General features: G+C 29.6%; 1 protein-coding gene across 1 annotated transcript in view; it reads left to right on the top strand.

The window, feature by feature from the left end:
• Cht10 (Chitinase 10) overlaps positions 1-17917 on the top strand; it is a 130800-nt gene that overhangs the window by 34236 nt on the left and 78647 nt on the right. The window contains exons 9-12 of the mRNA XM_075376203.1: positions 1584-1811; positions 7834-8032; positions 11845-11948; positions 13717-13939. Of these exons, the coding sequence (XP_075232318.1) occupies positions 1584-1811; positions 7834-8032; positions 11845-11948; positions 13717-13939 (754 nt within the window). The remainder of the gene's footprint in view (positions 1-1583; positions 1812-7833; positions 8033-11844; positions 11949-13716; positions 13940-17917) is intronic.

Here is a 17917-nt window from a genome sequence, read left to right as displayed (position 1 = left end):
TAAAGTAAACATTTTAAATCCTTTGGCAGGTCATATAAATAAATACATCACTATAATTGCTAATACTCTCTTGAAGAATAATTATAATACTGAAATACTCTCATTTATATTATATTGCATTTTATGAGTGTGACAAAATGTGTTATTTATATATATATATATACATTTTATACATATATATTAATTTTTTAATGATGTTGGATTATAATTTATATTTATAAGCCACCAGATACATACATACAAAATAAGAATGATCTTATCTTCAATCTAATAAAGCCTTTTGAAATCTTACATTTTCATCAGTTATTAAAATACCACAATTATCGTTAACATTAAGCTACTTCATCAACCAAGTTATGACTGATTAAAACTATTAGTCAGATGTTAAAATTCTATTCTTCAGGCCTACCTATTTAAACAGATCATCCTGCTCAAAATTTACCTGGTGGTTTACTAAATTGAAATTTTTATATATATAAATATATTATTTCTCCAAATGCCACAGTTTGTTTTTAACATTACAAATTTCTAATATTTTAAGATTATTTACTAAATCTGTAATTTTTGTACATTTGAAATCAAGTGATCTGCCATATTTGAAAAATTTTTATTTTTATTTTTAAATGCTCTTAGATGTTGCGAGAATCTTACTTTAAAAGACGTATCAGTTTTACCTATATATATATATGGCATCACAGCTGTGCATTTAATTTTTAAAGTTAAATTTGTCAAAAATATAATTAGTGTTATAACTAAAGAACTTTTTCGAAATATTATTTACAGGTTTATATGCAATTGTAAATTGTTCTTTATTATAAACATTCACTATTTTATTTGTGTTTTTGTTTATATAATTGTACAAAATATATTTTCTATCATAATTTGTAGAACCATACTGGAATAAGGTAGTGTTTTCGTTATTATATTTCTTCTATAAATATCCCTTGTAATTGTTATCAATATAAGATTCATTGTAACCATTCTGTAAAGCTATATTTCCTATGTATTCCAGTTCATTATTTAATACCACCTCATTGTTATGTGAATAAATAACAGCTCTATGTATCATACCATAGTAAGTGTTTCTCTTATGTGAAAATGGGTTATTTTAATTTTTATGAATGGTTATGTTATTGTTGGTAGGTTTCTATACATGCTTGTTTTAATTTCATTATTGTTATTATTTTTTATGTTCATATCTAAAAAGTGTATAAAAGAAAGATTCTTGCAACATCTAAGAGCATTTAAAAATAAAAATAAACATTTTTCAAATATGGCAGATCACTTGATTTCAAATGGACATAAAATTACAGATTTAGTAAATAATCTTAAATTTTAGAAATTTGTAACGTTAAAAATAAACTGGAGCATTATAATAATTTAGAAAACAAATCTAGAATGTGGAAGTAGATGGTAGATGATGTTCTACATAGAGTACAAATTTTTTGTAATCATTTTTTACTATTATTGTTATTTCTACACTAATTTAATCTGTAAATGATATCTGTTTATTTACTATCATCAAGTTTTAGTTTTAATCTTTGTATATTTAATCGACTCAACATTTTTTTTTTTTTTGTTAGGAATTGAGAACAGCTTTTAACAAAGAAAAACCGGCATTAAAATTGGCAGCAGCTGTTTCTGGTTATAAAGAAGTTATAGACAGGGCTTATGATATGAAAGTATTAAGTAATGAATTAGATTTCATATCTGTGATGACATTTGATTATCATGGTGCTTGGGAAAAAGTAACAGGTCATGTTTCACCATTATATGGTGAACCAAGTGATTCTTTCCCCGATTATAATGCGGTAAGTTAAATATTTTATTATGTTTGTGTATGTTTCATAAACAATTGTAGAAACTGATAAATCTATAATTAAAGAATAAACATTAATGAAAACAATGAAATAGTCTCTGGAATTTCTAGAAAACAAACAAATAATAATGATGCTACTGTTAGAGAATCAACAGTACTCGATCACATAAAATAAATACATGCATAGTACATACAGAAAGCTTACAAATAATTATACACGCAATAACATAATAGAATTAAGCAAAGATATAAAATAAATCAAATTTATAGCAAAACAAATGAATATAAGGTTATACAGTGTTTAAAGAGAATGTTAATAAAAAATATTAGAAAGAATATAAAAAAGTACTTCTTTAAAATATGAATAATAAATGTCTGTAATAATGAAAATTATTTTCATTATTGTAATACCATTTATATATTGTATTTTCATTCGTTTTTAAACCCGTGAATAATTTAGTAAAATATCTAAAATACTAAAATTACATCATAGGATAAATTTAATAATGAAGATAGATATATAATTGAAGTGAAATTAAATAAATACACATGGGTAAAATTAACAGATACTTTAAACAGAGATTTTTAGAACTTTTTTCCTATTTTTTTATTTATAGTCATACCAACAATAACAAGTCATTAGTGACTTAAATAAAATACATGATCATAAACAATTAAACAATAAACACTAATCATTGGATTAGGAAATTTGAAAACGTTTGTAAATAAAGAAAAAAAAGATTTTTCAAACATTGTTCCTCCCAAAATAATTCAGAAATTTTTAAATATAATAATAAATTTGAATATTTAGAAAACAATTAAATTTACAAGTATAAACACATTAAAGTAGTAAAATAAACTTTTTGAATCCAATTTTCAATTACAAAATATTACGTCAGGAATGCATTACTATTGTCCTGTAAAAACTGACAGTTGTCCATAACAGACTCAAATGTCAGTTACAGTTAAGTAACTATTAAACAGATTTATCACTTTCACCGGGTTGGTCTAGTGGTGAACGCGTCTTCCCAAATCAGCTGATTTGGAAGTCGAGAGTTCCTGCGTTCAAGTCCTAGTAAAGCCAGTTATTTTTACACGGATTTGAATACTAGATCGTGGATACCGGTTTTCTTTGGTGGTTGGGTTTCAATTAACAGACATCTCAGGAATGGTCGAACTGAGAATGTACAAGACTACACTTCATTTACACTCATACATATCATCCTCATTCATCCTCTGAAGAATTATCTAAATGGTAGTTACCGGAGGCTAAACAGGAAAACAAAGAAAGATTTATCACTTTAAATAATTCATCAAGATTTTTCCTGTTTGGTTTTAAGTATGTATATGTTTGGATTTGTAAATATACATTTTTTCCAAATGTTTTAGTTTATTATTTTCTTTTTTTAATAATTCTATTTTCTTTCTGTATTTTATTATTGCACATTTCTGAGTAATGAGATGATCAGCAACATTTAAAAAATCATTTCTAAAATATTTAAAAGATTTTTGTTAAAGGAGTCTATTAGTTTTATAAATGCACATTTATTACAATTAAAATATATATTTATTACAAATAATTGTATAAATGCCACTTAAAATTTATCTTGTGATAATTATAATAACATTATAATTTTCAATATTGTAGATAACTATTTTATTTGTATTTTGATTTTTATGCATTATATTTTCTAGGTAATGTTTCTTTTGCTTTTTTCAAAAGGAATTAAAAAGGTTTTTATTTATATTATTTACAAAAATATCAATACTTTATATTCTCATTGGTATTCTATAAATTTATCTTGTTTCTTTGACTAATAAACTGGCAAGTTAATTAAGCCAATTTAGATAATTCATCAAAATTTTAGTTGTTCAGTTACAAGTATGTGAACCACTTTGTAAAGTTCTAAGATGGTTTTTGTTAATCTTTTTACTTCCTTGTATGAAGAAAAGTATTGTGATTGCGAAAAATTTCGGTTTTCTGATTTCACCATAAATATCTATTTTGACCATCGCTGAATCCATTTTGACTAGTTTCGATGTGTACGTACATACAGATGTATGTACGTACATATCTCAAAAACGATTAGCCATAGGATGTTGAAATTTTGGATTTAGGACTGCTGTAACATCTAGTTTTGCACCTCCCCGTTTGATTGCAATCAACTGCCTCAAAAGTGTCCAAAAAAGCCCAAAATCAAAAAAAAAGTTGAACATTGGACTTTTTCTTAACTCCAGTAATAAGCCCTTAATGAGATCTTTTCAACGATATATCATAAGTGGTACTTATTTTCATTGGTTCCAGAGTTATAACCAAATAAATTAATGAAATATTTGGATCTTACAAGGGGAAGCCACATCGGTTCGAATCAGACTTCATCTCCTTTTTTTTAACCTTTTTTTTTTTAATTTAATTATATTGATTTATTAATTAACCTCTGATTGTAAAAATGTTTTTACGATAAATAATAATTCAATAATAACAATAAAAAAATATATGAAAAAAGTTAGTGTGTACTTCTCATGTAAAACATGAGAAGTTTGATGTGAATAAAAAAAGAATTGTTTTACGCACTCAAACAAATTTGAACTGAGTCAAACGATCGATAGACAACATTAAATACCATGAATAAAAGTTTAAATAAATATTACTTAAATTAAATTAAATAATATTTATTTTATACAGTTTAAAAAGTATTGAAGTATTTGTTGTCATATAAAACAAAGTTCATTGAATATATTTCAATTAGTTTAGTTTCATTAATTCTTTAGATGACAATTGAACAGGCAGGAGGGTTATCAGTGGCTTATAATATGAAAAATATGATAAAAATAATTTATTTTATAATAGTGTATTTTATCAAAAATTTTGTTTTTTGTAAATTAATTATTTATGCAAAATCAAGAATTTATCTGATGTGTGCTATTTTCTGTGTCATTAAAAAATATAATTTTACTCATAAAAGATAATACTTACATATATATAACCTCAAATTTTGATACACAATTTTCCCCAAAAAAAATATATATACGCTGCAATATAAATAAAATTTTATGATTATGAACAATATTCACAATTTAAAATATCCGTCTTCAGAAATCTGTGTATATAAATATATATTTATTACAATTCAATAACTGTTGTTATGTTTACATCATGTGCTAATCACTTAATTGCATTAAACGACTAACTGAATTACACTACATGCATGTGCATGCAAGCTGATCCACTTGGGCCTGCACAAATCTTCATGGTGTGTTACACTGGCACATGCAGCTTCCTTAACTTTCTGAAAATGTACTCAGATCAGTTTCTCCTAATGCACCAAAAGAAGTATAACTTCAAAAATATCAGAAGTTATTAATGAAATAAAATTTTATGTACTTTCCATCTTAAAAAAATGTGTATATGTAATTTAATAGGCGTACAAGGAAGTCATGTGGTGTCTGTATCAGATTTTTTAGATATAAAATGCATATTTCACAATATTTTTATTTTTCTTAATAAATAAATTCAGATCAGTGCACAATTATACATTGCAAGAACAGAACGATATACATTGCAGGTAGATTGGACGCTCTACAGGTAATAAATAGAACTTGATTAGTGAATTTGTCTGGAGGAATTGTGGAAAGGCTATGGAATATTCTTAATAAGAGTTACATCTCAAAATAAAGTCTGAAGTATAGAAAAGATGAGTGATTGAAGTTCACAGGATGAAAATAATAATTGTTTAAAATAATAGGCCTGCAGATATAATGGTTGTTTCAAAAAGGATACAACCTCCTAGAATGAGAGTATAAGAATATATTTTAATTTTTCTTTGTGTACCTGATAGTAACACTATACTTAAAGTTAACTGCATGAAAATGGCCTTTTAATGCAATAGTGTCATATAATTTCAGTATCTTTGCTTTTCTGTTGTGTCAACATTAAGCTTTCAAATACATGAGAGACAAGTAAAAATTTCTCCAGATGACAGTTCTTAATATGTAAAAAAATAAGTTTGGTATATTAATATCTTGAAGTTTGTAAATGTACAGAATCAAAAGAACCAAAACTCAGCTGTTTATTCACTTAAATAGAAAATGTTTAAGAAAGTTGTGTTCATGCATTAGATTGTCAACAAATACTATTTTCAGAGCAACAAAAAAGTTAAAATTTCACACTTGTCATGTTGGAATTATTCATGAACTGAAAAAGTAGAACATGTGAAATATTGACTTTATTGTCGTTGATTTTAACATTTTGTTGATGAAAACAGGATATAGTACAGATACTGAATCATGTTTATTTTAGACAAGGTTTGGATTAACGTTTGGTGCATATGCTGTCAAAATAGCCAAGTATGGAGCAATATTTCACACGTATTTCATATTTCACGTATTTCTTGATCAATGTGCATAAAAAACTACTGTTTAGTGTGTCATTCTCTGTTTCAATGTGTTAAAGTATTTATTTTTTAAACTGCAGATGATGTTTGTCGTGACTTAATTTAACAATTTTTTGCACTGTTGGAGATAAATGAACAATAATGTTGATTTCAGCCAGGTAGGCTGTCCCATTGTACCATTGTACTAATGAAGCAATAATCATGAGCCGTGTGTCTTCTTTTAATCACATGTGATCTCAACAGACTTGTAGTCATTAAGCTATCCATCTCACAAAACCAGATTTTCTCTTTGGAAATATCTGAAAACAGTAGTTTTTCATAACAGTCCTATTCATTTTCAAAACACTGAAAGTAATATGAAACATAAATGAATAAAGTGGCTGTAAACTTCAAGAAAAGGATAAGACCTGCTTCCATATTAGAGAAAATCACTTTTAACATCATTGTGATCTGAATATTTATGTAAGCTGAGTATCTGAAAAAGAAATTCAAATATATATAGTGTGGTCACATGTTTTCTAAAACATCTGCATTGAAGGTATAAAATCAATATGGAATGAGATCAAAATTTTGAAGGTGTTAACTGTAAAATATTTGTGATTTTACAGTCACAATATTTGTGACAAGTACAGTTTAACAAAGATAGTGTTATGAGAACACACATCAGTGGAAAAATATTGATTTTATAATATTAAGTCTTTTAATTTATTTTAAAGAAATAAATTGATATATACTGGGCTTTCTTTAAATCGATCTCAGATTAACAGAGTGCTCATGGCCACAGAACGTTTTTTCATGAATTAATAATTTACAGACTTAAAAATTTTGATATCAGAGTATACTTAGCAAACTGAATACTTTTAATAGAAAATAAGTGGTTCTATTACACCCGATTATTTGATTGGATTTCTAGATGAAAAATAAAGACATTCAAAACTAGAATTTTTAAATGATATATTATTATTTTAATAGTAGATGACTATATAAGAATATAACTGAGTTTATTTTTCCCGTTGGATTATATCCTGTGCTACCCAAGATCATGTTACTGTTTATTTGGCTGTAATTTTTCATAAATTACTTTTGTTTCTGAGTGTACCTTTCATCTTAATACTTTTGTTTATCAAAATTAGTGATGTTAAGCATAACTGCATCATCCTTACTACCCCACAGAATGCACTGATAAAGGCAAACTGGTAAAATGTAAAAGTGACAATTTATATAAAAGCACAGTAAACAATATCAACTGTCAAATACAATTACAAAAAATATTAATCTATTGATCTCTTATGAAATTAATTAAATAAATAGTTATTCTGGTATTTTTTTTACATTTTACTTATTAAAAACTTCTTTATTATGTTCTAAATACTCATAATTCAATTTGGTTTAACCAGTCATTTTTCAAATTGGCCGAGCAATCCTGTCCCAGTTTTTTAATGTCATTATGTTCAATAACTTAATATTATTTTAGAAAATTATGTCTTTTTTATGACATATCTTCTTTTGCAAGTGAGATGTCATTTTGGAAAATTGCTCTTGTCATTTTATTTTTGTTTATTCTTTTTGTTAATTCTCGTATTAACTAATGATTTTTATTTATTTCTCATGGTTATGTAGGATTCTACATTACAACATTTAGTAAGGATTGGAGCTGATAAATCAAAATTGGTTGTCGGTGTACCATTTTACGGTCAGAGTTTTACTTTAGCATCATCTGATAAAAATATGATCGGCGATGAAACAATTGAACCGGGTGATGCCGGTGAATATACTAAACAACCTGGAATGCTGGCTTATTATGAAATATGTGAGAAAGGTAACGTAACTCTATTTATATTTTATAAATTAAGTTTGTTCTAATAAACTAATCTCCCTTACAGAATAGAGGAAGTGTGTGTTTGTATTATTTCACAATAAAGAATACATTAATTTTGTTGTTTTACCCTATTTGTTTCAGTCTGTTTTTAATTTTGTGACATAAGTAAAGCACTTGTATAATAACACTGATCAGGATTGCATTCTTTGAAATTACGTTCATTACATAGCCAATCCATGTAGCAAACAAACTAAAGATTTGGTGGCTTTGAATTAATGAACAGCAAGCAACAGTATGTTTGGCTTACCAGTGAAAAATTAACAAGAAATCTTAATCTTTACTGTTGTTAGTGCTTATAAAAGTACAAGTTTGGTGTTTAGTAGATTTAGTAAACAAGAAAATTTTAGTTTTAAATTTACTCTCAGAGATAAAACTTAAATTAATTAGCTTCAAAGCAAGAATTGACAATCGTAATTCAGGGTCAAACATTTCGACCCAGGCAGGAAAATTATTGTAGATCATTAGAGGAAACTTATTATTTTTTATCTTTGACAAAAAAAACTGAATTAACAAAATTTGTAATAAGAGACTTTGAATATTCCTACATTTTCAGATAATGAATGTCAGTGTCTACATTAGGTGAAACAGGTGAACACAAGGAAATTTGTGTGATGACATATGAGATCTGTAAATAAAGTAATGGGACTGGTTCAGAAAAACTTTCAAAATAGTTCTGTTGGGAATCCATGCAACACAGATGGTTCTCCCACTCTTCATAGAAGTGTTGGAATTCAGAAACCAAAATATCATTTAGATGGATGGTTACATTTTAAAAAATATTTTCCACTATTCCAAAATGGTGTCCTTTGAGGTGTTTTTTAAAGTCAGTCAGTAACAGGAAAAAGTCACAGGGACTCAAGTGATGGTTGAGGAACTACAGGAATGTTTTTCTTTGCCAAAAACTCATTAATTAAGAGTGCAGTGTGACAAGGTACATTGTCATGCACTATCACAATTCAGCATCCAGTTGTCTTTGATGGCTGGTCTCACACGTCTTTCAAGAATTTCTTGCTAAACGTATTAATTTAAGTCTGTCCTGTAGGCAGAAACTCCTTCTGGACAATGCCATTACTATTGAAGAAACAAATTAGCACGGTTTTGATTTTTGATTTGCTCATTTTTGCTTTTTTGGGACACGATTTGTTTAAAGTGTACCATTCCTTGTTCTGGCATTTTGTTTCTGGGTTGTACTCAAATATCCAAGATTTATCTCCAATAATAACATTTTTTAGAAAATCAGGATCAGTTTCAATTCACCCTAGAATATTGCAGCACACTTGCACCCTATTGATTTTCTGTTCAACAGTGAAATTTTTTGTGACCAATTTTGCACAAACTTTTTTCATGTCCAATTTGTTAGTCAAAATTTGATGGACTGTGATATGGTTCAAATTCAATTGTTCTGCAATCATTCTGACAGTTAACTGCCGGTTGTACCATATCAAGTCTCTGATTTGCTCAACACTGTCATCACTTTTTGATGTTAACAGGCTTCCAGAGCATGGTGAATTGTCCGCAACTGATTTCCAGTCATTTGAAAATTCTTTAAACCACCTAAAAACTTGGGCTCGTGACAGAGCATTATCTCCATACCCCCTTTTCAACTTTGAAAAAGTTTCAGTAGCATTCCAACCGAGTTTAACAAAAAACTTGATTGCACAACATTGCTCATAATTAATACCACTCATTTCTGTAACGCGCAACAAAAATTCGTTTCATGAAAAGTTTGTTTATATTTTACATGGCAACAATAGACTATGTGTTGCCACTTTGGCTGCCAAAATAAACTAGTCTCATTACTTTATTTACAGACCTATAATTAATGTCATTAAATATTTATGAAAATTGAATTGGAAGTGGGGTGATTCCCCTTTAACTTACTGTGGAATTAAATACAGCCAGTTTTATAATCACTTATTTATTTTGTTTAAAACAAATAACATTCTATTATCATTTTATCAATCACTATACAAGTGCATTACTTGATAAATGAAACTTGAATTTCAGTTTTTTAATTTTCTTTATTTAAAAAACATTTGAATTTACAATATTTAACCTTAGATAAAGCTTATTAAAATGTAAATTAAGACTCAAGACTGGTAATAAGTAGATGTAGGAAAGGAAAATAATTGGGGAAAATAGATTTTTTAAATTAACAAAAAGTTTATTTTGCATACAATGAATTATAGAGGTTTTTTTTTGTATATCTTAAAGCTGCATATATATATATATTAATGAAAATGTCTGTATATATATATATATATATACATATATATATATTAATGAAAATGTCTGTATATATATATATATATTTACAGACAGACATTTTTTTTTGATTAGGCCTCTAGGAACCACACACACATGAAGTCAATCAGAATTATTCTTTTTTTTCTTCCAGTATGCTCTCATTCTACTACTTTGTTCTCGTTTTCTTTCTGCAGTCCATTTAATACCAAATCTTGTGGCTTTCTCTGGGAGTCTACAGTTTTTCATAAATTTTCTAAATTGATGTCAATCTTTTACGTGTTTTCATTTATGTTTAATTTTTTAATGTCTTTATCGACTTCCGAGAACCATGTGAGTTTAGTTTTTGCTGTAGTAAATCTATTAAAGATTTGTTTTTTAAGTCTTTGTGGATCCATTCTGTAAAACTGTAACCTTCTTTTTCTTATTATGTTGTAGATTTTATCTATGTCTCTGTTAATTTCGTTTCTGTTTTGCGTTTGTGGATTCTGTTTTTAATGTTTGTGTCATAAATGTTTCTTAGGGTTCTTTCCCACTGAAAATTTCTTTATCTGAAAATCTTTGGAAGCATTCGACTGCATATAGGCTTTGGGAGAAACGACTGTTTGTAGTATTTTTATTTAACGTTATAAGATAATGATTTTTTATTGCAGATGTTTCTTGTTAACCTAAAGGCAAGATTCATTTTCTTACTCTTTCTCTCATCGCTTCTTTTTTCTAAAACGTTAGGAGTTATGATTTCACCGAAGTATTTAAATTTTGGAACTCTAGATTTTTCGATTTTCATCTATTTTGATTTTGGTTTCTTTATTTTCTTTATCGTTTGTGAACCACTGCGTTTTTTCGAAAAGAGATCTGTAATCTTATTTTATTAGCGTATTAGTTCAATTTTTGTATTTTAGTTTGTACTTCTTGACTGTTTATAGCAAAGATTGGAATATCAAATGTTGCAGTAGAGTGTTTATTTTAGGTCCTTTGTTTCTAATAAATAGCGTGTTTGTGATGTTTAGTTTCTCAAGTTCTTTGGTCCATCCTGTGTTCACTCTTTCCAGTGCGCAATCCGACAAGATCGGGGACAATCCAACTCCCTTTCTCATTCTTGTTTTGATTTCAAAAGGATCGGAAATTTCACTCAAGAACTTAACTTTGTATTCTGCGTTTGTTAAAATTTGTTACATTATCTTATTGTTTTCGCGTCCCTTTTGAATTCTTCGAACGTTTTAAAGAGGGATTCGCGGTGTATGGAGTCATATGCTTTTTTAAATTTGAAAACGGTTACTGATTTGGGGATCTTACTTAGTGATATTGTAGAATTTGTTTAAAATTAAAAGTTTGCTCTGCGCAGCACCGGCCTGGTCTGAAGCCGCCTTAGTAATACCCAAGTTCTTTCTCTATTGTGGGTTGTATGTAGTCAAGTAGAGTTTTGAATAGCATTTTAATAAGAAATAATATATATACATATATAATTTTATAGTTATTTATTTATTATGTTTTCTTTTTAATTTCAGTTAAAAAACGTAATTGGAAGGTACAAAAGGCTAAATCTGGTCCATTTGCTACCTCTGGCAATCAGTGGGTTAGCTACGATGATCCTAGCTCGGTCAAAGAAAAGGTCGGTAACATTTTAAATCTTTAATTTTTTATTTTGTTAAATTTTATATTTCTTGTTTAAAAATTCTCTGTTTTAAAATTACTGAAATTTTTCCATGTTACCAAAAGTTCAATGTATATTTTATGGCCGACTCTCTTACGTGCTAGATAAAACTTTTAATTTTTTTACGACAAACTGAATTGAATTTTTTTAATACAACGTTCTAAAACGTTCAGTCACACCTGCATCCATCTTTGGTGATTAGTGCACTGTATCACGCTCGGTGATGTGATGCTGATATTATTGCTGGATGTTTTCTTAACTTTAAAGTCTAATAAATATGTGTCATGTAAACACATTAAAAAATATGTTATTTATTCAAATAATAAAAATCTTTTTTTTAATAAAATTTTTGATAGCTCCTTATTAATAGGTATTATTTTTAATTAAAATGAAAATAATGCATTTAAAATACAAGTATATTATCTACTGAATGTATGTAACTTTTCCATGATTTGTTTAAAAAAAAAAATACTGTTACAATAAGTTTTTCTTCTATGCAAATAATTTTACAAAAAATTATTGAGAAAAATTTGAATACACGCCGAGTTCACAGAGAGTACTTGCCAAATCAACTCTGTCAAAATCCCTTGCTAGATCTACTTATTATAATTAGACTAACTAGAAATAGATCTACTTATTATAATTGTCATTATTATTATTGCGAATCGCTTAATAAAAGACAAAAAAAAATATCATTCGTACATGTTGTAGTAAAATAATGTTAGAAATTTTCTAACTCGGATAATAGCATCTCTCAAACCTCAGAGACAGATGCGATGTGAAGCTGTACCATTATTAAACGACTAATCTGTGCCAGTCGATGGAGTATTTTGTTAGATTACCTGTAAAATCTTCCCTGAGAAATGTACCGAATGAGATCTTTTTAATTTGTCAGATGAAAGCTTTATAATTGATAATTAAAGAACCCGCTTACCAACAATTCTTTTATATATACGGTCAAGCGCTTTCAGAATGAAATTCCATCATCAGGAACTTAAAAAAATGTACTTTATAATCTTAATAAAACTATAACTTCTTCGTCACATAAAGCGGTTTATGTAACGTAATATAATGTAACAGTGTCATCAAATGTTTAAAATTATGTTGACTTAACGTCCTGTCATTATGAATGTCTCCACTGTTATCAACGGTCATAATTGTGGATACCGGTGTTCTTTAGCGGTCGGGTTTCAATTATCCACACATCTCAGAAGCGGTCGACTAGAATCTGTTCCAGACAATATGTTTACCGGTGCGTTTACACACATCGTACTACATCAGCATCTATGTCAGACCTGGCAAGCCTACAATAGTAGTATTTTTAAGCTACAATAGTAGCTGGGAAACCGGATGGAGAAAACAAACTATTAGCTCAATTGTTTGTTTATTTATTTGCTTTTTTTATTTATGCTTTTTACACAGCGTCTCCCGATGAAAATTATTTAACAATCAATATGGCCATCCGGGTTTAAATTTTAAATAAAATTTGTAACCTTGTGTTCCGATTAATTTTAAAAACTGTTTATCGGTACTTATTAATTATATTTGTTAAAGCGTGAAAATATTTTATTATTTTTCCCGTAAATGTTTTCGCTTTTTATTAAAAACTGAAATAAGTTATTACACTGATCGACCTAGAATAATAAAATTACATTGCAACTAAGCGATTGAAAAATGTGCACGTCTTTTTTTTGAATCGATGAAATCGCTTGATTTTTTTTAACAGGCAAAATATGTTAAATCTAATGGTTATGGTGGCATAATGGCTTGGACGCTTGATTTAGATGATTTTACTAATAGATGCTGTCACGAATCATTTCCATTATTGAAAAATATTAATCGTGAATTCGGCTATATTAACACAAATGACCCGACTTCTGGAGATTGCAGTAAACCACCTATACCGCCCACTCCACCTAGCGTTACTCCTACGACTACTCCAGACACAGGTATTGTAAATCATTGTCATTTTAATAATTTACCTTGTAATTAAAAACTGAACGTATGAACTCGCTAGGGTATTGAATACCCCGTGGAGAACGGTCCTAGAAAGTACTTGATTGTTTTACAAGACCCTACAACACACTCGCATTATGTGATTTCAAGATTACTTCGCAGCATTTACAGACAGTAGATAAGTTAAATAAAAATTTGATTTATAAATATCAGTTGTGCTGTATGGAAAAGCCAGAATAGTCCGATCTGTGATAGCACTGGCCGTACAACAGGTAACATAGAACAGGGCACATGAGAACTAATCTTTCGTTAGTTTGATAACAGCTTTAAATATTATAAATGCATGTCTAATTGTACTTCTGAACATTTTTATTTTTGCTGCTGATATAACTTTTTTCTTTATTCGTTGTTACTCTAATGACTTTTGTTTTCGTTCACACTTTGTCGAAAAAATAAAACTTATGTTAAATCTCTATGTAAATTTAGATAGAACACAACAAAACAGAGCGTACAAAATTAAAAATGGGCACAGATTCTCTTAAACGTGGCTTTTCCAGAATTATGAAATTTACCGTCTACGTACTTATATATAAAAACAATTTATCGGATTACATCAATATAAATATAATGAGCGATTACAAATGAAGATGACGTTCATGACATGAGGCTGTGAAGCGAGGACGGTCCGGCTCTAGTAACGACACGATTTCAAGTCCATATGCAAATAGGTTTTGGTGATTTATGAAAAGAAAAAACGTTATATTTCATTTAAGCAATAAATTCGTAGCGTTATCCAAACTCCCTAAAAACTAATTTACAGATACTCCTGAGATTTAAATAGAAAAGTAGAAATGTCGAAAACAATCCGATGTAATTAAATTAAATCGCTTTTATTTTTACGACTAGAACACCATAAATGAAAATCGATCTGCTAATACGCTAACTTATCTCCTTCGATAAGCCGATTTCTTTTTTTTATATATCAAAAATTATTAAATCCATCCCCTCGTGTATTAAATTTGATAAGTACTACATATAAGAGATTTTAATTCTGTTTTTAATCGGTGAATTACAAGTACACTAAATTTTTTTTTACTTTACCGGAAGCTTGCAGTCGGTGAAAACTTTTACTTTTCAGAGCGGTTTTGTTACGCACATAGTGCAGGCAGGGTCAGATTCCGACGGCCGGCGTCGAAATTTCCAATGTTTTTAAATGAGAGCGCTCACAATGGTGGCAGCCATCGGTCTCGAGACGCTTGTCTTCTGATCGTGGAAAAAATCAAGAATCATTTTCCGAATCTGCCGGAGTGAAATGTTTATTCCGGTTTCAGATATCAGAACGATTACTTATTCTTAACCGTATTTAAAAAGTTAATTTAAAATTTTATGAAACTTTTCTTAATGCAATTTCGTGCGTTTCGTTTTTCTATTTTCGCGATCGATTACAGTTTTGTGTTTTTATTTCTTAATAAGGGGTCAGAAAATCTACTATTAAAAGCATTTTTAAAATCTATACCGATCGTCGAGTAAACGTTTTAAATTTTTACTGAAATGTAATAGAAATATTCCATTTCCGTTGTAACATAATCGAAAAAACTTGTCACAATCTCTTTAATCGAGGAAAAGATGGTAGTATTCACCGTAAGCCTCTCCGGTGAACGCTGCTTCACTCTCTTTTAACTTCAACGATGTGTTTTCTGTACCTATTAATAAAAAAAATAGTTTCTTTACCACTCGATTTCATGAACGACAACAAAACTACTTTTACTGTTTCTGTAAGGACAATCTGCGATTCCTACCTCTGCCGACAACCTGCTCTTCCTGCCTGCAATATGCGCGTGTCAACGTCATCGCGACTGATAATACAGAAGGATTTATGATCGGTCGCGATAAGTTGTTAACAGTATTCAGATTCGCAATCGGTCAAAGGAGTTACATATTATGATCGGTCAAAATTCCACTCGGTCGATTCCTTTCCGCGCTCTGATCGGTTACTGAAGGAGAAAATGTTTTTTTTTTTAATTTATTACAAATATGCCGTTTTCATTTAAATAAATATTTATTTTACTCGGAACATAATAAGTCGATTATGTCATGTCGATATAAGATAAATAATACTAATAATAAAAACAAATTACGAGATAAAAAATAATTACGTTTAAAGTTCATAGACGGTTAACGCATTACTTTAAAAAATTTACTACGAAATAATTTACAATTCAGAAGCCGCTATTGTAAATCATATTTTCTCGTATGTAGACGTTAAACGGAATGCAAAAAATAAACATTTTTTTTTTTTTTATATTTAGTAATGTCTAAAATTTCATCGTCAGAGGTAATAGTGTTTCCATAAAAGAAAATGTTTTAATTATGTTTTTAAATAAAGGAATACAAAAAGATTTTTCTACCGGTTTTATAATTATTAAAAATGATAATATTAATGAAAAGTAAAAAACCGTTTCCGTTATCTGGATCGGTAGGGGTAGATATCGTTATTTTTTCTATTCTTTTTAGCAAAGATTGCTCTTTCGTAAATATAAACGCATTTAATTTACTAAATTTAGGTCTACACAATTCACAGTTACGAGTGTCAGACAATAATCTGTCGGCTCGTTTTTGTATCGTAAACACCCGTTTTATTTTTTGAGAGAGCCTCGACAGATGACAGTATACTTTATAGTAGAATATACATAGACATAATAAATATTTAATGACGACGACAAGCTTACCGTTTTATTAAGGCGCTTCAGAACAAAAACAGTACGATTCGACTTTGTTACGCGAAATCAATTCCATCATCCCACGAGAACTTTTCGTCTAATAAAACTCCCAAAAATTTCACTCTGCGGGGAATAGAAATATTATTAATTATTTTCAGATATAAATACGGTTGTGTCGTCTGCGAAAAGGGTTACGATGAACGGATCAAGATTTCGAGACATCATCATCAATAATCTATAAAAAAAGCAAGGGACCGAGAACACTTATTTAAAGCGCACCGTGTTCTACATCTTGAAGCGAGCACCTAAATTTTATGCGTGTATTCTTATCAAAAGATAAAATTCCAATTACTCTTTTACGTTCAGTAATATGTGACTTTTTTTCTTTTTGCTTGGCATTTCTTCAGCCACCACCCTATTCCGTCGCCCTAAAACATAAGACCGAATGTCTGTGCCGCAAACGGCTACTGAGCCTCGAAACAGTTTAGCGACCGGTATCCTAAATAGCTCCTAGAGCTAACTTAATAGCGTGAGCGGAGTAAGCGCGGTGCCATACACCACCGGCTTACGTGTCCCAACGACTCACTTGTCATATATTTGCTAAAATGAGTAGGCGCACCTCGTCAACTATTAAAAATATATATGACAGCCGTAAATAAAATTTATTTCTCCTAGGAAGCAATTCGCTGCCACGCCTAGGACGCTGAATGCCGACAAGTACCTGTCCACCGTTTTATAACGCTTGGACCCGTAATATTAGGCCGGTGGTCAGCCACACTCAGGGTTAGCTTCCCAGGGCAACGCAGTAAGAGTTTTTCCCTTAAGCAAACTACGGATGCCGGCTGAACAAAGCAATCGCATCTAGGAACTTCCACACGGTCCGACAATGCGGCTCTCGCCACATTGACTCGCCAATTGTGAGCGGCCAATTTTCCCCTTGACCTCTAAGTTCCAGGGTGGCCCGGTCACTGCCCCCCCCCCCGCCAAGAACAGGGCAGGGCAGTAAAATATCAGGTGTTCATTTGACTGACATTCCCCGCAGACGAACGGCTCATCTGCTGCCAGACGGAACCGAAACAATTATCGGTTTAGATTCACGCGGTTGGAGAGCAAAACACGTTTTTAGCATCTGCTAAACGCTTGCGTATCACATCTATCGAGCATAACTGACAGCCTATTTATCAAGTAAAATGATTAATATACTCTAACAAAAGTTATTAAATAGTAGTCGCGAAGATGTAATGTTTACGC

The sequence above is a fragment of the Lycorma delicatula genome, chromosome 9, assembly GCF_047948215.1.
Source record: "Lycorma delicatula isolate Av1 chromosome 9, ASM4794821v1, whole genome shotgun sequence".
NCBI classification, from domain to species: Eukaryota; Metazoa; Arthropoda; class Insecta; order Hemiptera; family Fulgoridae; genus Lycorma; species Lycorma delicatula.
This window is presented reverse-complemented; position numbering and strand designations above follow the sequence as displayed.